Consider the following 22,689-nt stretch of genomic DNA (forward strand, 5'->3'; position numbering starts at 1 on the left):
CAGGAGTCCCGGGTTCGATTCCCAGCCAGGGCACACAGGAGAGGCGCCCATCTGCTTCTCCACCCCTCCCCCTCTCCTTTGTCTCTGTCTCTCTCTTCCCCTCCCACAGCCAAGGCTCCATTGGAGCAAAGATGGCCCAGGAGCTGAGGATGGCTCTGTGGCCTCTGCCTCAGGCGCTAGAATGGCTCTGGATGCGACAGACCAACGCCCCAGAGGGGCAGAGCATCGCCCCCTGGTGGGCATGCCAGGTGGATCCCGGTCGGGCGCATGCGGGAGTCTGTCTGACTGCCTCCCCGTTTCCAGCTTCGGAAAAATGAAAAAAAAAAAAGATTTTGGCTGAATATAAATATATTTTTTAAAGTAAGAAAATGCAGAAGAATATCAAAAGATTAAAAGTTACAAACAAATTTAAAACTATTAAATATTTCCAAGATATTCCTTATAAGGGAGAAATTTGCACAAATATAATTAAACTACAACTGTTTTGTAAAAAAGGAAAGTTTGAAAGTTTATCCTTTAAAAAATCTTATGAATAATTTATGTTGAAAGCCTTCAGAAAACACATGAGAAAGAGAACTTCAAAAGGTCAAAAGAAAAGGACCAACTTCTCAAAAATTCTGGATGTTGCTTCAGATATAAAGATCACATACTTTTATTGTTTGGATTATATCTCTGTAATTAAGCTAATTTTTATTTCTAACTTTTATTATTTTCCAAACCTTAGTATAATCACTCAATAGCTCTGAAATACTTACAAAAGTATTAGATATCAGTTTCCAAAATTAATGTTATTTCTTCTTGATAAATGTATATACATATAGTATTTTACAGTTCCTAAAGAGAGTCACTTGCATTCTCCCATCTCTCCGTAGGTGTGGTAGGAAAGGGTAACAATGATCATACCCTCTTTATAGATGGGTAAAATGAGGTTCAATGAGGTTAAGAAATTATTTCAAGGTCACATGGCTAAGGAGCCAAACCAGGACTTTACTTTTACACACAAGTGTTTAATCTTGTATTTAAATCCTCTTCTAAAAACAAATTTCATGGGCTATTGAAGTTAAATCCTTTTATTCACTATTACAGAGAGAATTTTCATTAGAAAATATTTTTGTTAATTTTTTTAAATTCTTGACTAAGTCTTGAATCTTTAACCAACACCGCCTACCGTAGGCCTTCCCCTGTTGATTAAAACATCTACAATGCTCCAAACTCCTGGATCCATCAAACCTGATGGATATTTTTCCAATTGTCACCATGCTTTCACATCACAAAAGACACTTTAGATTTGTTTTTTTCCTATAACCACCTCGAGTAAGTCATCTAAAAGACAGTGATGACAGGAAAGCAAGCTGTGCCTGCTTTTCCATTCAGGCCTCCAACTATGGAACTGACTCATCATTGTAATCATCCTCTGATATTTCTTTTTAACATTATATTCCACTCTCTTTGTGGTTAAGTTAAATTTATATTTTCTCTCTCTTACATGACTTAACTTTGTAGTTGTGGTGAGTTAATTCTAAACTAAGCTGCCATTACATTTCAAAAGATCCTAAAAGATACGAAGCCTTCTGACAATTTGCCCTAGAGAGCCAAGGAAACTGCCCCAGTCTTGTTGATGGTTCTTCCCAAGCGCTGCATCGGCACTGCATCAGTACCGCATCAGCACTGCATCAGCGCTGCGTTGACACTGCATCAACGCTGCATCAGCACTGCATCAACGCTGCATCAGTACCGCATCAGCACTGCATCAATGCTGCATCAGCACTGCATCGGCGCTGCATCAACACCGCATCAACACTGCATCAGTACCGCATCAGCACTGCATCAACGCTGCATCAGCGCTGCATCAACACTGCATCAACGCTGCATCAGCACTGCATCAGCGCTGCATCAACACTGCATCGGCACTGCATCAGTACCACATCAGCACTGCATCAGCGCTGCATCGGCACTGCATCGATGCTGCATCAGCACTGCATCAGTATAGATAGCATCAGCACTGCATCAGCACTGCATCGGCACTGCATCAACACTGCATCGGCACTGCAGGAACTCTCCACTTCTAACACATAACTGAATTTTAGAGGTCACTTGAAAAACAAACACAGAAACTTGGATTTCCAAATATCTCAAGCAATTATGAATGCTTTCCTGCATTGCGAATGAGAAGAAACAGAGTAAGAAAAGGGCTCCTATCTGCCCCTGGGCGACAGAAGCAGCTGTGTGACCTTGGGCCATTCAAACTCTCTTCATCCACAAATGTTTCCCCAGCTGCCTTCCTACTCTGAGTGTCACATACCTACTCTCCAGTTAACCAACCCATGGCATACCAGACACATTGCGCGGGCCTTATTATGCACCCAGCTCCCCAATACACTTCTTCCTAATCAAGTTAAATTTTTCAGTCCCTTATATTCTCCATCTCTGAATAAGAGAGAGTTTTATGATTACTTATTTTTCCATTCAAATTTCTTTGAAGAAAAAGGATTGCACATTTCTATATTTCATTCACTGGAAACATTTTAAGCTTCCTAAATGCAATCACAGACAAGAAGAGGGGTTTCTATAAATTATGACAGTAATTACCTTCTAGCGTTGTTCCTTCTCCGAAAAGGGCCTCTCCAGCCCCAGAAGCATACAAGGCCGTCACAGATAAGGTGTACCTTGTCCCTTCCTTTAGTCCTCTCAGCACAGCATTGGTTGTATCTCCCCTCACAGTGACCTCTTGAGTTTCACCTCCTGCCACCGGGGTGGACGTGATGAGATACTGTTTCACTTTTCCTGGTGCTGCACTCCAAGATAATTTCATAGTTGATGTGGTAGGGTCAGAAACTCTTAAGTCTCTTGGGTTCCCTCTAACTTCATTAAAAAAAAAAATTGAAACTCATTAATTAAAAAAATGACTTGAAAACACTTTGTTATTTCATATGCATATGTGTGTGTAAAATTAAATTCATATCCTGGGTGAGAACATGGAAATTCTAACTACTTACTAGCCAACAGTTCATTATTGCTAGTATGTTCTTATTATTGTTATATTTAAAAAAATTTAAAAACAAGGAATAGCCTGACCAGGCGGTAGCACAGTGGATAAAGCATCAGCCTGGGATGCTGAGAACCCAGGTTCAAAACCCTGAGGTTGCAAGTTTAAGCATGGAATCATTCACATGATCCCAAGGTCACTGACTTGAGCCCAAGGTCACTGGCTTGGCTGGAGCCCCCCAGTCAAGGCACATATGAGAAAGCAATCAATGAACAACTAAGGTGCCACAACTATGAGCTGATGCTTCTCATCTCTCTCCCTTCCTGTCTGTCTGTCTCTCTTTCTCTAAAAAAAAGGGGGGGGGAATAAAATAAAAATTATGAATGTTTTAATTTTTCTCAATGAATAATATTAAATATTAATAAATGGCTACAAATATCAGAATCTATCCTGGGATCCAAACCACATCATTTAAGTAAAAATAAGTTAATATTTTTAAGTATTTCTGAAGAAGTAATAAATAATCTGTCTCAATTGTGCATAGCAGTTTGATTTTTAATCCCTAGTAATCTTTAAATTTATATTAAAATAGTTAATAATATTTTTAAAAGAATATTTAGGCCATACCATGCACGTGAGTTCTATTGACACAAATAAATGCTATTATGAGTAAGCCAAAACTTTGAGTAACTCAAGTCTAAAACAACTACATCCTAAAATACTCAGATAATGGAGACCAAGTGTCTCAGGGCTTGTAGTATGCGGAGAGTTGTCAAAGTCTCTCTTTCATTCTAAGTTTTTAGTTGTTACCATACAGTCAGCCTATTTCCTCTACCTTCTTCAGTGGCTGCATTCCCAGTCAATGGAGAACCAGGTCCTGAGAAATACACGGGAGTTACAGAGACTTCATATTTTGTGTCTGGAGTCAGGTTCTCCAAGGTTCTCCTTCTTTGGTTGGCTGGAGTGGTCACTTCTTTGCTCTCTCCACCAGCAACTGGTCTATATTTAATTCGGTACCTTAAAACTCTCCCTGGAGCTTGAGTCCAGGTAATTTTAAAGCTATCTGTAGTCTCATCTGTCACTTTCAGGTTTCGAGGTGCTCCTTTTACTGAAATTAAAAAAGAAAAGAAGTTGACTGATTGTATATGAAAAATATATAACTAGCTTTTGTGATCACTAAACAATGGCATTGCTGTAAACAAACCCATGAACAGTTTTTTAACAAACATCCTGGTTACTGCATTCATTTAGCCAGACATTAACTAGACTCTGAAACAGCAAACAAATACAATATCCAGAAACAGACTAAGTATTATTAACTTTTTAATCAAATAAAGAGTTATATACAATAGTAAACTTTTCGAATCATAAATACTTTAAAAAATGGTAGGTTCATATTGACATAAAATTCAAAAATAAAAACAATTTGTTTCTTCAAATATAAGTAACCACGGCTTTCACTTCTCTTACCAGATTTTCTCAGGAAAGTAGGAAAATAATACCTAATACCCAGGCCTACCACATTACCATGTGAATGAACTGTCTTACCCAATCAGTCCCACAACTAACTTTTACCTGTACAGTCATTTGATGTGGAGACCATGTATATGTAGGACCAAACACTTTGTAGGTTCTTAGTGAATGCTAGTTAGAGCTAAATCTTGAGGTTAAATAGCTATGTAGGTAACATCCATGGACTCACAGTCTTAAATGAAATTTTGATTAAACCCTGAGAACATCATTTTGCTTTGCGGTTAGTAACCATGTTTAAATGGCCTATTTATTTTTATTTTTTAATTTAGAAAATTAAATTTAACAAGGTGACATTAATCAATAAGAATACATAGAATTCAGGTAAGCATCTCTATTGCATCTGAACTGTTGATTGTATTGTGGTCTATTTACTTAGTGGGAAAATTGTCCACATGGACCACACATTCAGGAAGTGAATTAAAGGTTATTGTCTTCTCAATCCACTGAGCCACTGGGGCAAAATCACAGTGCAACATGCCTGCATGCACTCACACATAATTAGAAATGTACGTAAAGACCCAACGCATACGGAGAAATTATACCTCTCAAGAAAAGAAAGAAATGGCTGTTGGCAGACTAGTGCCATGATTAATTTAAATGACAAAGAAAATGACTAAATTAGTTCCCCAAAATGAGGCAGATAAACTGATGGGTTTGAATACTGACTCTGTAGCTTAATAGATGTGTAATTCTGAACCTCTGATTACCCCACAGCGAAAATGTGACTACTTAATCGGATTATTGAAGTGGTTAAATGAGATAACCCGTGGAAATCAATTATCATAATATCTGACACCAGTCAGGAGCTCAATAATTGCTAACTTAATAAAGGTATTACATCAGAAATTTCCTTACGGACTAAAGAAAATTCAAATCTCAGATATCACTACAGACAAATAGGACTGGAAAGGCATTATCAAAGTCTACTGTGGTAGTTCAATGATCAGAACCTAGAGTGTATAGGACTGTTGTTACCTCTACTCAAAAACCCTTTCAATTAAAATTTCTTCTTGAGTCATTTTCCCATCCCTGTCTCAAAGTACTGAAGAACCAGGCCAGGTTTTGAAGGAGTAATATAGACACTACAGAGAAATCATCAGAAAGTCACAAATGTCTAAGGATGGACTTCCAGGCTATATAATCATAAAAATCACAAGACACCTTAGGCTATTTGTTATATTTGCTGGTCTTCAGGTAAAAATATACCTAAATCACTCACAAAAGAAAAACATCAATCTTATTTGAAAAATATTTCAGAGAAAAAATATTCTCCAGCTTTTATCAGCAAGGTGTGCCAACATATGCCTTCCCATCAGCAAATAGTTCTTTGGAACTACTTAAGTTCCTCAACTGTGCTGTTTCCACCTCTTCTCCTATCCCCAATAGCAATAGAGAGAAACAACCAATATCTCTTGTAATATTCATTATATTTATCTTTAAAATTAGCTGTCTGCTAACAGTTCTTCTAGCCAGGTTCTTCCATACCTTTTAAATGTCAAATATAGTGAAATGGATCAGAAAGTACTCAATTCTATCTAGCAAAGAGAATATATCTAAACAAATATGGCTTAAAACATTTGGTAAAATTTGCACACTTATGTTCTTAGCAGCATTATTTGCAATAGCTAAAAACATGACAGCAACCCAAGTATCTATCATGGGTGAATGAATAAAAATGCTGTCCAGACATCCAATGAAGTGTCATTATACCTCATCATACCTTCATCAGTGGTTTCCTCTCCGACTAAGGGAATGCTGAAGCCGTCCTCATACTCTGCAGTCACATTGACCAAATATAGGGTCTCTGGCTTCAGGTTGTTGAGAATGACACTGGTGCTCGACGCCGGCTCCACCACCGTGACCTCCTCGTCCCCACTAGCTTCTTTGTAGGTGATGTGGTAGGAAAAGACATTTTCTCCAGCGGGTGACCAGTTAGTTTTAAAACTGTAAGAAGTCACCTCAGAAAAGCTAAGATCCCTTGGAGGCACATAAGCTAATTAAAAAAGAAGGAGAACATAGTTCAAAATTTTTAAATCTATAAGGCAAAATTAGATTTAATGACGTGTTTCTGAAATGGCTCATAGTCATTTGGGAGAATGATCATTGAGACCAATGTACTGAGTAAATATTCCTCAAGTGACCATTCAGAGAAGACTTTTCATAGTCCTATAAAGAGGTCTGATCATGTATCTTGACCATTCACAATACTAAGTTATGTTGTTTAAGACTAATTAAAACTGAATTTCAATATTGAGCTTCTTAAGACAAAATAGTAATGCAATGGTCCTGCCCATAATTGGGATTTTAAGTAGTAACAGACCTAAAAATGAACCACCAAAATGTTCTCATTCATCCATGGCGATCATATATTAACCTCTGGTGGTAAACAGTTTATTTCTAAGTAATAATTAGGAAATTTTTTCTAACACAAGAATATTTATTAAACTAAAACGTAGAAAGAAACAATGTTTAAGGCACACAGCCTGTCCTCCCAGGAGATTCAAAGTAACAGGAGAGACAAGAGAGTGTGAAGTTACCAACAAAACAAAGCAGTACAAATGAATGCCAAATGACTGAAAGTGGTCAACACTAGAACAATTAAGAAAGGCTTGATGAAAGAGATGAGGCATGTAAGTAAACACTAAAAAAAAATTGGACAAATAAAAAAGAAAAAGAGGAACAGGGAAGTCCATATATAAGGTACTCAAAAATGACCCAGGAAAGGGAGTGCATAAAATAATTCAAAGGTCTGAGACTATGTTTTAGTTACCCTTGAGTCAAAGGACCTAGCTCAGCATCCAGCACATAGTAGACACTCAGTTAATGGTCACTCAATTAGATATGATAATTGATTAGATAAGATAAATAGGTGTGACAAAGTTGGTTCCTAGTCCTGTTTGAAGATCTAGGATCAGAAACATCTTATGACTCTATAAAGCAAAAATGTCTAGGAGAAATTCATGTTTCAGAGTTAAATAAACTTACTTAATAGTTTTCAATAACACATGAAAGGTTCATATATATATATATATATTTTAAAAAGCATATTACTCACAATTTTAAAACCAAAAATTATTTGTTCAAGAAGAGATAACTGCCTGACCAGGTGGTGGGGCAGTGGATAGAGTGTCGGACTGGGATGCGGAGGACCCAGGTTCAAGACCCCAAGGTCACCAGGTTGAGCATGGGCTCATCTGATTTGAGCAAAAAGTTCACCAGCTTGGCCCCAAGGCTGCTGGCTCGAGCAAGGGGTTACTCAGTCTGCTGAAGGCCCATGGTCAAGGCACATATGAGAAAGTAATCAATGAACAACTAAAGCATCGCAACGAAAAACTGATGATTGATGCTTCTCATCTCTCTCCGTTTCTGTCTGTCCCTATCTATCGCTCTCTCTGACTCTCTTTCTGTCTTTGTAAAAAAAATAAATAAATAAGAGAGAGAGAGAGATAACTTTTACTCTACAAAGACTACTAACCTTTTTTCTTTATAGCTGCCAATTCTTGCTCAATTCGAAGGCAAATGGACTGTGTGAGTTCAAAAGATATCCTCTGAAAAGCATCAAAATCTTCCACCGTGAACACATGGGTCTCAGCAGGAGGAGAGGCAATAGCTTCTAATTCTGAGCGAACAGCATCTTTCACACCAACTGCAAAGATTTCAACATCTGCATTCCTTAGTTTTATAGCAGGATCTCTGAAAGCATCTGATGATTTGCCATCCGTGATAAGAATCATGACCTTTGGTACATTGCTTCTTGAACCTTTACTAGGCACAAATATCTTCTCTCTTACATAAGTCATTGCTTTCCCAGTGTTCGTAGATCCTCCTCTGTAGGGGAAAGTGTTTATTGCTTCAATTATATCTTCAACTTTGGTGAATTTTTCCAAAGTGAACTCAGTATGAGGATCCCGACTGTACTGGACAAGACTTATCTGTACCCTATTTGGTGAAATCTCAAAACTTTTTATGAGAACTTCCAAAAAGGCTCTAACTTTAACGAAGTTAGCGATCCCGATGCTATAGGAACCATCAACCAAAAACACAATGTCCGCTTTTATATCCACACCACGTGAGCATTCTGTAAAAAGAAAGAAAGCCAAGTAAAGTTCAACAAGTACGAATTAACCATTAAAATACACCAATCTCATTTTCTTAGTAAGCATGCTTCTTAATTTAAAACTATTGAAAATATTTAGCTTATAACTAAATCTGAATAAATAAGACACACTATCAAAGGGATTTTCATATATTCCAAACCCAGTAATACACTTATTAACTTACCCACTTGAACTTTCATTGGCTGAGTCTTCTCCATTATTGAAACAGGTTCACTGGATGTCAGTCCCTTCATAGCAGAAACACTGATCTGGTATTCTGTGTCTGCTGAGAGGTCACGAACACTAAGTGTGGTCGTCTGAGGCCCCACACTCAGAGCATGCTGTCGGCTTCCCGCGGTCATTGGTATAAGAAGGACTTTATAGCCAGTCACTGGGCTAGGAGATGGACTCCAACTTAGCTTAATGTATTTTGATGAAACTTCCGTGGCAACCAAATTTGAGGGAGGTTCAATAACTAAAAAGTAGCAAGCAGAACAATGATTAAAAACAGTAGGATGCAACCTATTAATCAGGTCCTCATGTTTGGACCTTCAATTCTCCTTATTCAAATTAATCATGAATATATCAGAAAGAGTCACCCAATCCCAATCTTTCATTTCCACCTGTATCCAGAAAACCAAAAGAGACTCAGTGCTAGATTTTTAATCAGGAAGCTAAGGAGTGTAGGGGCAAAAGAAAGTCCTTGGAAGAAATTGATGATAGGACATCCTATGCCTACTTCTTCTCTGGGACCAAGATTTCCATTCTGGTTTTGGTGTTTTATTCATTGCCTTTATTCTCAGATATCGAAGTAGGTAATTTATAAATATTTGTTCACTTTATAAATATTTGTTCAATCAACGACTTACTCAATTATTCAGAAAGGTTTTCTCTTTAAAAGACACTTTATAGTATGCCAAGAAAATAAAAGAATTCAACAAGTTCAAAATGACAGGTTTTAATCATTTGAAACCATTTTATTCCTACTTATTTCAAGGTAATAAAAATAGTTCAACAGGTTCATAATGCTAATGAGAGGTGAAACAATGGCTTACAACGTGCAGACTAACAAACACTAAAATCTAAACAATTTCTACCCTTACTCAATGTAGAACATGTTCTTGTACTTAACAGAAAACATAAAGCACTTTACTATACTTCAGACCAAATCTCCCAAATTTTACATTTGTCAATGGAATCAATTTTCCCGAAAATAGAGTTCTAATTTTTACATCAGCCTGCAAGAAGTAGATGATAAAACTAGTACAAGTTTACTCATCATTTCAAAAAGGTAATCAGATGTACTGCATAAAAATGATGTCTAAAGAAGTAAGAAATCGTGGGAGGGAAGCAATGGGTGTGCCAGCTGGAAGTCTGGCCAAATCTTTTGAGCAACTCAGAGAAGTACAGCAACAGAAGTCTCAGGCAAATGCCAGCAAGAGAGAGAAGACTGTGAACACCACCTGTGATGTGGCCTGCACCACCGCAGGGGGTACTTAAAACAGTGACAGACATAGTCTGGCCTGCCCTGGTATCTGCCTCCCAATGAAAACAAAGAGGAGTTAGAATGCTAAAAAACTAAGGAAAAGAGATTAACTAGAGAAAAGTGGGGTGGAGGGTGGATTTTGTACTAATACCAATCAAAAACGTCAGACATTAGGCAGTTAAAGCAAAGAAAAAGATTCGAGCCTATGAAGTAATGAGGAGATCTGAAACAGAATTAAGGCCAATGAACACTGTCAAAGTACTTGGGGTTTGGAGGTTAAAGAGTTTATGTAATTGAAGATGTAGCTATCTAGAACTTATTTTTAATCACTTGTCGATTTTCAGGCTAAGAGAAGAACAATCATAGAAATTGTGACTTTTTAATGCCTGAGAGGATGGATATGAAATATCTTCTCTTTGTCTCATGTATTCAGAAACAATAGCTTACAAAAATGGGAAATTTTTCCAGATATGGGACAATCAAATTGACTGATTTTGAAATACTCTTAAAGCTTTGAAAACATGATGCAGAGTATGATGCTGAAAAATACATTTTTTTTATAGTTTAATACGAAAGTGTTGTTATTAGTTTAAGTTGCAGAATGCTAAAATAGATGTCTCCCCAGACTGTCAATGTTTAAATCAGAGTGTAAAACAACTAAGCAAGTACCTGAACAGTATAATTATGGATAATCAACATGCACAAAATGAAAGAAAAAGAGCAAGTCAAACTTATCCAAAAAAGACTTTTAAGAACTTTACAGTGATAGAAATATTTTATCATTTAATATTCCACTAAGGTGGGGGGGGGCAGTACAAATGATATCAACAAGTTGAGTAACTAAAAAACAATACCAGTGGAGAACACACAGAGAATCACTGGAGGACATGGTTGAACACATATTTCTTCCTCCTGCATACCTGTAAAGCAGGTATCCAATAATGGAAACCAAATGCTATCAAATAATGGAAAAGGGTAATACCTGGAACACTCAACAAGTCAACAATCCACTCACCTTCTTCTCCACTAACCAATTCACCAAGTTGTTCATCAACACCTAAGCACACCTGGGAGATGATCTCATTCTGAATGTCCACAATTGCATCAAAGTTGGCCACGTTGAAAACATGGTTTAGTGAAGGTGTGGAGGCAATTTGTTTGAGTTCTCTTGCATCTGCAGCTTTAATGCCTTAAAAACAAAATAACAAAGGTATAGTGAAAAGGGAAAGGTGTTGAATTGGGGAAGATATTTGTTTTCTCGGTCTTTCACAACTGAAGACATTTTCGAATTCTTATTCAGTCATAAACCAGGACTGCTTTGCTTCATAATGAATGTGCAACTGTTCAAATGACAAAGGCATTTTATACATTTATGTCAATGGCCAGCCAAAGATGAAAATGAGTGGTTAGTAAGACAAAGTGGGCCCTCATCCCACCATGCCATCATCTGTCCCTGCCATCTCTAAAGATAACCCTGTTTTCTTCCAGAGCCCTGAATAAGCTGGATGGAACCCTCTAAATTCTTCAAGTATTACATCATATAGGAAACATAAGAAACACTTAATGATAATACAAGGAGGATCTTTATTAGAACTATTGGCCCAGTATTCTTCGCAAAAGAGAGGGCTGGCAAAGAACGTGACTACCACCTCACTGAATGCATATGCTAAGGGAGTTACGTGAGAGAAATAGACAAGCCGAATTTTTACTCAAAGATGATGTGGCTTAATATGACAGCTTTAACAATGTCCTTCCCTGAGAAGTCAACCCTTCATCCTCCTCAGCATTAAGCACTGAAAAGTTCTAAAGTGAAAATAACCAAACTTGACCTACCTAAAGAGAAAACTTCAACCCCAATACCGCGAAGCTCTCTTGCTGGAATTTCTACTTCGTCCTGGGATTTGCCATCCGTAATAATAATTGCCACTTTAGGAAAGCCAACTCTTGCTCCAGCAGATTCCGTGAAAGTATTTTTAATTAAGTAATCAATGGCATCCCCTGAAATGAAAAGAAATATATTCATTCACCCTGCACAACACAATTTTGCCCAAGTCAAAAACTATGTGATTAATTTCAAAATTATTTACCATATGATAATTGTACAATGCTTCCTTTCTTTTCCAAGCAGGTCTTTTATTTATTTCCAACAATAAAAAAATTTATAAAACATACCTGTCATTGTGTTGCCACCTTTGTAAGGAATTCTTTTAATGGCAGCAAGAAGCTCATCCCTTTTGTAGTATTGGTTTAAGTTAAATTCAGTCCTGGTATCAGAGCTGTACTGGATGACTCCAACCCTTGTCTTCTGTTCCCCAATGTCAAAAGCAGACACAAGAGCAACAATAAAGTCTAAAATGTACTTGAAATTATTTCTTCCCACGCTCCATGAGCCATCCACGAGGAACACTAAATCAGTCCAGGCACTGACAGAGCATTCTGAAACACATTTGAGACACTTTTAAATGATGCATTATTAAAGCTATCCATCATTAAAAGAATACAAATGAACATTGCAAAAATGTTGGCTCCTTAAAACTATTTTATTCATTGGAACATATTCACATTGTTCTTCACTCACAACCGACATGCACAAAATAATAGAAAATTTTATTAGCACACAGAGAATTTTGTCCAATGCCTTCACAAAGATGCATTTATGGAACTACATGTCTTTAAATTGCTAAATAAGACATGCAAGAAGAGATAAATAGATAGCTGACCTTCTCTCCAAAAGCATGTGACCCAAGTATGCATGCTATCAACCTATTTTTATAGACTACATTATTCTTTTTTCCAAGTAAAAATTACATAAAACATCTGGGAGATATAAAAAAGAAATGTAAGCAGTGTTATTACTCCTTGGTATTTAGCAATAAATAAATACAAAACAATTGCTGTACCATTCAAGCAAATGCAGTTGAATTGAAGAAATAAGCAAATCTTTTAACACTTTCCTGCATTTTACAATATAATTGTGTAAAGTTTGCAGTGGGTCAGTCTAGAAGATTAATAAACTCTAACAGAAGTACAAGCAAGCATAGATATGGTACAAAATAGCCATAATATCTTGTTATCTTAATTATCAATGTATTTAAATTTGATAACTTAAACCTACTTTTACTAAACAAAGAGGGGGAAAAACATTTTATTTCAAAAGTAAAAATACACCATGGCCAGGTAGCTCAGTTGGTTAGAGCATCATCCCAAAATGCCAAAGTTGTGGGTTCGATTCCCTGTCAGGGCAGATACAGAAATCAACCAATAAGTCCATAAATAAGTGAAACAATAAATCAAGTTTTTTTTCTCTCTCTCTCTCTCTGTCTCTTTCTCTCTCTCTAAAAAAAAATCAATAAAAAAAGTAAAACTACACGTGGTACCCTTAAATTACTAAAATACAATGACTTGCTTTTACAACTCTCTGTGGTCAGGGAAACAGGTTGGTTTTCATAAAAATCTGTATTTGTAAGGCAACAATAAGTGAATTTTCTGAAGACATCTGGCTTTACAAGTCAATTGGTAGATAAAAAGAAAAGGAAAAAAGTATTTGCCTAGGAAGAGAAGGAAAGGGTCTTGGAAAATTTTGCAAGCAAAATATAAGTTGCATGCCCAAATAATTTTTGCACACTATTTAATGGGCCAATTTAAGTCTACTGAAAAGTCAATATTTGGCACAATGCTTTGATCTAAAATAAATATTGATGGTTCAAGGAAAATATCAGCATTGTAACTGCATACTTCATTTCAATTTATTAAACATCAGAAAGAATGATAAACAATGATCTAGAATGAAAAATTCCAGATAAAGGAGACACTGTGTTTATAATGTTTTTATTGTCATTCTGGGTCATAAATCCAACTTTTACAAGGTAGCAAAATTGGAAGTCCAAAAAAACCCCTAAAGGGTCCATCCCACTAAGACAAAAGGAAGCTAGAAACTGCAAAACTTAGACTAAATAAAATTGCTTTCATTTGATTACAAATGTACAAACTTACTGGCTATAACTTACAGAGACTCTGGAAAGCTTATATAGCTACCATCAACTAAGGCCATGTAAATACCCTAGACATGAGCATAACATATACACAGACTTGGAAATATACTTTTGTGGCAGTTGAATTACTTAAAACACTATGGTGGCATCTCTCTTCTGTTCCAGCCTTATATTTTTCATATCCCTGAGCAACCACCTATTTCTATCAGGTTGTCTTTGAAATATGAGTTAAGTGCAGTGATGAGGTTTGTTTTTCACCTACTGACAAAATTCTGCAGGAAAATCTGGAGACACACAAATTGAAAACACTCCTAGTAAAAAGAGTATTGCATAAAGTGAAAAATTGGCTAGAAAGTCAAAATGTAAATATTGTAACTGCTTAGTCATACATTATTATTACATTGCCTATACTTCTAAATAAAATTTATAGAAAATAATATAGAAATAAGATCAGACTGTGTATATAACTAAAACATCTCCTTCACATTACGTTTATGACTTCTACAAACCCAGCAAAAATGTTAAGGGAAATGCTTACTTTGTATCTCTGGTTTTCCAGGTTTCTTCTCCCCTGGCTTTGTTGGACCACCTGTTTGAACTGAATCAAAACCTCAATATTACAAAAGGAAATGAACCCATACAAATACTTCCTAAAAATAAAATGAATACATTGTCCTTCACCATTGTCTTTCAAGTGTATGGTCCATGCTTAGCTGGTCATAGAATATAGCCAAATAAGCTTTTTTTTTTTTGCAACTAAATTATTTTTAATAAGTTTTAGATATATTTCAAAAAGACATTAATATTGTTGGCCTAACGAACTTTAATGTTTTAAATAGTTTTCATTCATAACATTCCTGATGATTCCAGAGACCAGGGTTATAAATCAAGAATTAATCATTCAATCCAGTAATAACTAGGATCATAAAAATGACTCTTCTAGAAAGAATAGTTAATATTGATGTAAATTAACTCTTCATAATAACAGATTAAATGTGAAAGTTGGAGAAATCCTTTGCAGAAATAAAACTTAAAAGAATAAAAGTACTTCACAGGTGTGCTTACTAGTTAGTTGGCCTATAACTGGTACACTCTCTTCTACTTCATCATATGAAGTGATTGTCACCACATACTCTATTTCAGGTATAAGGTCTGATAATAAAGTTTCAGTGATACTAGCTGCAAGGGTAAATTCTTTAGTGGGCCCATCTGTAAATATAAAAGAAAAAATGAATATGAATGCAACAAAACATTTTTACATATAGCACAATATAATGTAATTCCCAGATATACTCAAAATCTGAAAAACTCATATGTCTTATTTCCCAGAACATCCAAATATTATGTTTTACTGTCCTTCCAACCCAAAACTTTGAATTCTAGAACTTCAATAAAATAGACTAGCATTGCTTTTACTTGTTACAAGCATATTCAATAATATGGCCTCAAGGATTCCTCTAGATTAAAGATATACTAGAATAGCAAACCAAAAATTGCTAATTGTTTTGGAAGACTAATGAGAGGTAAAATTTTTCAATTAATAAGATATAGAGTAAGAAACAATTTAATATTAAAGTATGCATTGGAGGAGAGCAGAAAAAGACAGGGGGAAAGGATAAAAATCAGCGCCAGGAAAATAAACTCCATAGGCTAAAATTAGCCTCTATTGGAAAACAATTCAGGTGGGAGCAATGTTAGTTAATGTTCATTTGAGTCCTCCATACTCAAATGAGGGCATGTCTTAACGGATAACCACACACTCCTCTGAGTTAACCAGATAGCAAACATTTCAAGGTTCAATGTACCTAGTGTTTACTTACATATTAACAATGTATATACTTCCCTCTAGAACATGTTAAATTTCAAATCAATCAAGAAACACAATAGTTCCTAAGGACTAAGTGCTTGTTAAGATTTTAAGTTACATGAAATTTTCATCAAAACACAAATAATCAAAAAAGGTAACAGATGCAATAGAACTCTGAGAAATGCCCCTGGTTTACACATAGAACATTGCAGAACCAACCAGCCCCTTCCCCCCAGAAAAACAAGACACCAAGGCTCTGCTGTGTTAGGTGGTCCCAGTACTAGCTTAGGGAATATAAGAGTCAGTTCTTTACAACATCTGGAAACTGAATAGATTCTTTTTCAACTGTTTTTCTGCTTTAGAATGAATTAGTTGACTACAAATATATATGGGGAGAAAAGATTCAAAGAAGAAAAAATAAATTATTGAGCTCTTTTTAAGTTCTTATATCAAACTAAAAATAGTTTCCTAATTCCTTGATAGTTCAGCATTTAAAATCATTGGTACTTTAAAAAACCATTTTAAAAAACCACAGCTCTAGAGATATTATGTTGACATCATCCATCTCTACCATCAGCCTATCAAGGCTTCTTCTGACCATTTGGTCCATGTTATAGAAATGGTTATTTTCCCATTTTATGTTAGAACTAATAGTTAATTAATAGAGATTAGTTTTCCACACAGGCAACATCATGAACACTAAATATAACTCTTGAGAAGAACTGAAACAATTTTTTTTCCGACTCCTAGCCTGGTGTCTATAGAATCCACATAGCCAAAGGAAATTCTTATCTTTTGTCATGGTAGCTCGCCATTATCCCAGAACAATGTTTCCTGAGTACTGAAGGGTGTAGGACACTGGGTACAGTAATAACAATTCAATTATCACTTGACACTTTACATGTTGGAAATATTAAGTAATTCAAGAAGAATGTCAAGAAATGAAAATTCTATGTTATAAAATAAAAGATTACCAACAATATTCTGAGCAGGTTAAAAAAAAAAGTCCACTTTTAATAACAACAGTTTTGCATAGCACACCATGCTAGTAAACTCTACACTATTAAAATATAACAGTGGCCCTGGCCGGTTGGCTCAGTGGTAGAGCATCAGCCTGACATGCAGGAGTCCTGGGTTTGATTCCCAGCCAGGACACACAGAAGAAGCGCCCATCTACTTCTCCACCCCTCCCCTCTCCTTCCTCTCTGTCTCTCTCTGTCTCTCTCTTCCCCTCCCGCAGCCAAGGCTCCATTGGAGCAAAGTTGGCCTGGGTGCTGAGGATGGCGCTATGACTTCTGCCTCAGGCGCTAGAATGGCTGTGGTTGCAATAGAGCAATGCCCCAGATGGGCAGAGCATCGCTCCCTGGTGGGCATGCCAGGTGGATCTCGGTCGGGCGCATGTGGAGTCTGTCTGACTGCCTCCCCGTTTCCAACTTCAGAAAAATACTATATATATGACAGTGAATACTAGGCTAGAAATTGGGAGACCTGAGTCCACCAAATATCTGGTGACATTGGCTAAATCTCTCAGGTTTTCTAAATCACAGATTCCTCATAATAAACTGAAAGGAGAAAAGAAGACTGGATTATATTACCTTTGATGTTCCTAAAAATAAAACTTACCTGTTGTAGGATCCACTGTTATTCTATAACCCACAATTGGATCAGTTGGTCTTGCCCATGACATATGAACAGTATTTTCATCTATAATTTTAAAATTCAAGTCTGAAGGTGGGTCAACTGCAAAAAAGAGAATTGATATCAGCTACATTTTCCAGTTTCAGAAAATGGTCAATTTAGAATAAGAATTTTGTTGAGCAAAGCTTACTAAATTGTCTTTGCATAAATTTGTTTCCAACAAATATAAAAGATATCTTGTTGGATAAGAATAAAATTAAAAGCTGACAAGATATGACAAAACATCAGAGAGTATACATATTACAGAAGACAGCACAAAACACTTTGGATCCTTGAGTTGCTAGGTCATCCAAGAATGGCCAGCAAAATCAAGCATAATAGGAACATATTTGGATACAAATACATACAAGTACAATGAGGTCACATATAATAACCACATATGCAAACAATTCACATAACAATTAAAAGAATTTCAATACATGCTGAGTGCACTTTGAATAAGCATGCCATATCACAACCTGCTTACAACCATCGCAGTTCATTTAGAACACTGACATAATACGTTTTTTCCATAATGTGGAAAAGAATCAATGATGTTTTGGGCTCATTCTCTGCATCAAAGTTTTGCTATTAATTTTTTGTTCAATAAATCCCAATCTGTGGCAGAGATGAAACTGAATTTTAATGAAAAGAAGGAATCATGGGAAATTTAGCACTGTTATTTTCCACAAGGAAATATACATTTAATGTATATTTATATATAAACAAATATTCAAATAGTAATATGAGATGTTAATAATTTATAAATATATAAAGAATGATATACAAATGTTTATAAAATGAAAATTCTGCCTGTTTACACCAACTTGCCATAACTTTGCAAGGTGTAAACCAACACTGTTCTTTTCCTTTGCAGCAGGTATACTCCATACTAGAAATGGCATTTTAAGTTAAAATGCCAGTATGGTCCTCTACAAAACAATGGTTAATTATGAAAAGACAACATCAATGTATATTTATGGACATTTACTTCAGAACTTAAAGGAAACAGTGAAGAAGGATCAGCGATCTGGAGACATGACTGCGCATAAAAACTTGGAGAAGTCAATGAAAAGAATAATCGAAAAGTACAGAAAGAAATAGTTTACATACAAAACTGTACAGCATCATGCACGTGTCAATGAAATGTTGACTTGTTTTTAGTTTCCCACAATGAACAACAGCCTCCATGTACAATAGTCATTACACAAAGACGTCTCAGAAATATTTTATAATGATATTCTCCTGTAATATTCATGCCTCATCATGCAGCATTGTACTGACTCACTGTCAGTGCATGGTCAATGCATTACAAATTATTACTTTTGAAGCAGTTCAACAAAGTAAGAAGACTTTCAGCCATACTCTTCTTAAAGTGTTTAGGTCTGAAAGTATTCCTTGTGAGTCAGAATTTTTGAGATATTGAAATCTCTTTGTAGGTTTTCACAGAGGTCAATTGAAATACAGCAGTAGCTTTGAGACGTGAGTCATAGAATTTAACTGGGGTTAGCAATTCATGTAATATTAATGTGTTTTAATGGGAATAAAACAAATTAAGCAAACATTTGCTTTAAAACACTGCTGCTTACAACTGTAGGAGATGGCTTATTTTTATTGGATACCCTAGTAATGGAATGAATGTTATTTTCTTACTATCCATACACAGGCAGTGAGATTAGACTATTAATCTACATGCATAGTTTAATTATTCAACATTCTGCTGTAACCATATTGCAAGGTCAGCTGTCATCATCACTTAGTATAACAAGCATGCAACAAATGTTAATAGGACAATAGCTATTAAGAATATCATTATAAAATATTGTTCCAGTAGCAATGGCTCAGGACAAATTTAATGCAAAGGCAGACACAACTGGCCTGAGCATGCTTAAAAAAAAAATCAGTACATGGAAAAATAGTACCACCAACCTTGTAAGGAAATTGACCTGAAGCAGCAGACATTAGGTTAAAACTGCTGAAGGGCAGCAGCGGCCCACCTTGTTGATTTCCAAATGACCAGGACTCCAGAAAAACTGAAAAATTGACTGTTGGGAAAAGTCTTTAACATTTCAGAGGAATTCCAGGTGTTCATAGAAACTCAGATGTGGTACTTGAGAGTCAGAAGTAGGAAAGAATGGCCAACCGGCATGTGTACAACAAACGGACCACTCCACTTTTCTTCTTGCACTTTTATCACATATAACACCTTTCAGGATTACTATGCTATTTATACATTTTGGGATTTTTTAATGAAAAAAAAAGGTAACAGTAGGTGTGAGTATGGATCCCTAGCAACTTAAATTTATGCAAAATGTGTTTTCATTAATTTTGAAAATATTTTTTTTTACATAAAAATATTTCACAATTGCCCTTGTATTGTCACAAGCAGCATCTTGTGTTCCCTAAAACACTTTATATAATTTTCTCTCTTTTTTCTCATAACAACCCAGCATAGTGGGCCTTATTATCCCAGTTTCAGAGATCAGTCAGTGAGATCCACGGGGATTAACACAGCTAATAAGCAGCAAAATTTGATTCCAAGATCTGACTCAGCATATACAGTTTTCTTCTAAACTGAGTTCAACATAAATAAGAAATATTTGGGCCCTGGCTGGTTGGCTCAGTGGTAGATCGTCAGCCTGGCATGCAGGAGTCCCGGGTTTGATTCCCGGCCAGGGCACACAGGAGAAGCACCCATCTGCTTCTCCACCCTCACCCCTCTCCTTCTTCTCTGTGTCTCTCTTCCCCTCCCGCAGCCAAGGCTCCATTAGAGCAAAGTTGGCCTGAGCACTGAGGATGGCTCTATGGCCTCTGCCTCAGGCGCTAGAATGGCTCTGGTTGTAACAGAGCGACGCCCCAGATGGGCAGAGCATCGCCCCCTGGTGGGCATGCTGGGTGGATCCCAGTCGGGTGCATGCAGGAGTCTGTCTGACTGCCTCCCTGTTTCTAACTTCAGAAAAATAAAAAATAAAAAAAAAAGAATAAGAAATATTTGAGTGAAAGATTAACTTTAAAAACCAATATTTACACATATATTAAAATATATATATTTCTCTACTTTATAGAAAACCATTATTTGATGCTTGTTCAATAATAAATATATAGTACTAAGATATTTCTAATTCAGATATAGTATTATATTTGTCAAATTAACTCTATACACTTGTTCAGATAATTTTAAAACTAAAGTGTCTGTCTTGATACATAATTTTTAATAGCAAAATTTTAAAATCATGGCACCCAAAAGAAACAAACATTCAAGAGTTTACTAACTGTGCAGATGATTGGATGGATGGATGGATGGATGGATGGATGGATGGATGGATGGATGGATGGAAAGATGAACGGATGAGAGGACAATACTCTAATAAGTTTTAAAATATGTTCAATACAAAGAAAAACCGAGAATATACTACAAAAATATAATCTTGATAAACTAATAAAAACTTTGGTCTAATTTTTCTGGTAATAACACTGAAAAAGATGCTACCTTAATGGCAGAAAACATTAGAAGTGTGCAAAGGGTGATTTTACTATAATGCTCACAAAAATTAAGGGATATTTCAAAATGAATATGAAGTGATATAATAACCCCTAATTTTTATGAGCAGAATTAGGGGATATTTCAAAATAAATACGAAGAAATAAAATATTCCCTAATTTTTGTGAGCAGTGTATATTCAATAGCCATTGATTTAAATTCTCCATAAATTTAATAATCTTTGGCATGATATTGATGTTATTTCATGTGTTTCTAAGAAACCAAAAATAATCAGTTGAAAAGTTAATATTTCAGACAAGTAATGAATCATTTGTACACATTATACAATGTGTCACCTCAAACTGATTGGATTGACCAATTTTTGAGGAAAAAAAGGAGGCCAGTATGGGCAAACTAATACCAAGTCAGGACTAGAAGACCTGGGTCTTGTTTATCTTATGCCTTGTCCTTGAGTAACCATGTTAATTAGTCAACAATTTTTCAGCCTCTCTTTTCTCATTTTCTCATGTGGAAGAGGGAATTAGAATAGATGATTTATGAGTTCTCCTTTAATCTGAAATTTTTTATGTAAGTTTGACATAGGATTATAGAAATATATATCAATTAGCCTCTTAATCTAAACACAGGATAATTAAAGCTTATGGTTTCAACTCACTGATGAATTAATACTGTCAAATTGTTCATTATATATTCTAATTCTAGGTAACACAGAGCACTGGTCAAGTGGCAAGGTTAATAAAGTCTATGCTGTGGCTAAAAATTACAAATAGTAAAGGAAAAGAAAATTTTTTACTCTTATTTCTATAGGAGAAACCACTATATTATGAAAAATAAAGTTTCTTATATAAGTAGATAGCAGAAGAACAAGACAAAAGCGGTATCTCTTATAAAAAGAGAGATATGCAAAAAGTGAATGCCAAACCTTTTAAATAATATTTTTAAAACTATTGGGCTTTTGGCCCTGGCCAGTTGGCTCAGTGGTAGAGCTTCGGCCTGGCATGTGAAAATCTCAGATTCAATTCCCAGCCAGGGCACACAGGAGAGGCACCCATCTGCCTCTCCACCCTTCCCCCTCTCCTTTCTCTCTATCTCTCTTCCTCTCTCGCAGCCAAGGCTTCATTGGAGCAAAGTTGGCCCAGACGCTGAGGACTGCTCCATAACCTCCACCTCAGGCACTAGAATGGCTCTGGCCGCAACAGAGCAAAGCCCCAAATGGGCAGAGCATCGCCCCCTAGTGGGCATGCCGGGTGCATCTCAGTGGGCACATACAAGAGTTTGTCTCTCTGGCTTCCTGCTTCTCACTTCAGAAAAAAAAAAAAAGTACTGGGCTTTCAACGTATAAAAATTAAGTAAATAGAAATTGGTTGAAAAATAATAGAAATACAAGAATATAAGTATGAATTGCAAAAGGAAAAGAAAGGTAACTATGGCTACTTTAAAACTAAAATTAAAATGACATAGCAGAAAACAGGGGTACAAGTTAAAATTTTGAAATATCCCCAATCGAAATAGTTCAAAGAAATTCTGTTTTTAGCCCCTTGTCCTCAGAAAGGTCTTGGCCACAAATTTTTTTAGCTCTTCATAGGCCCCTGGGACCATTAGCTGGTAG

At 36.0% G+C, this 22,689-nt stretch overlaps 1 protein-coding gene across 3 annotated transcripts in view; it reads right to left on the reverse strand.

Moving 5' to 3' along the window:
* The window catches only part of COL12A1 (collagen type XII alpha 1 chain), a 125,270-nt gene that overhangs the window by 96,822 nt on the left and 5,759 nt on the right, over positions 1 to 22,689 (reverse strand). For 2 of the 3 annotated variants that reach the window (XM_066253717.1, XM_066253726.1), the window contains exons 3-13: positions 17,525 to 17,641; positions 15,160 to 15,303; positions 14,633 to 14,692; positions 12,275 to 12,538; positions 11,936 to 12,100; positions 11,118 to 11,291; positions 8,801 to 9,091; positions 7,995 to 8,597; positions 6,240 to 6,512; positions 3,822 to 4,094; positions 2,590 to 2,862 (exon numbers count right to left, since the gene is read on the reverse strand). The exons of the other annotated variant lie outside the window; for it this stretch is intronic. In XM_066253717.1, the coding sequence (XP_066109814.1) occupies positions 2,590 to 2,862; positions 3,822 to 4,094; positions 6,240 to 6,512; positions 7,995 to 8,597; positions 8,801 to 9,091; positions 11,118 to 11,291; positions 11,936 to 12,100; positions 12,275 to 12,538; positions 14,633 to 14,692; positions 15,160 to 15,303; positions 17,525 to 17,641 (2,637 nt within the window). The remainder of the gene's footprint in view (positions 1 to 2,589; positions 2,863 to 3,821; positions 4,095 to 6,239; positions 6,513 to 7,994; positions 8,598 to 8,800; positions 9,092 to 11,117; positions 11,292 to 11,935; positions 12,101 to 12,274; positions 12,539 to 14,632; positions 14,693 to 15,159; positions 15,304 to 17,524; positions 17,642 to 22,689) is intronic. 3 annotated transcript variants of the gene reach the window in all.

This window comes from Saccopteryx bilineata, chromosome 1, assembly GCF_036850765.1.
Source record: "Saccopteryx bilineata isolate mSacBil1 chromosome 1, mSacBil1_pri_phased_curated, whole genome shotgun sequence".
In the NCBI taxonomy this organism is placed as follows: Eukaryota; Metazoa; Chordata; class Mammalia; order Chiroptera; family Emballonuridae; genus Saccopteryx; species Saccopteryx bilineata.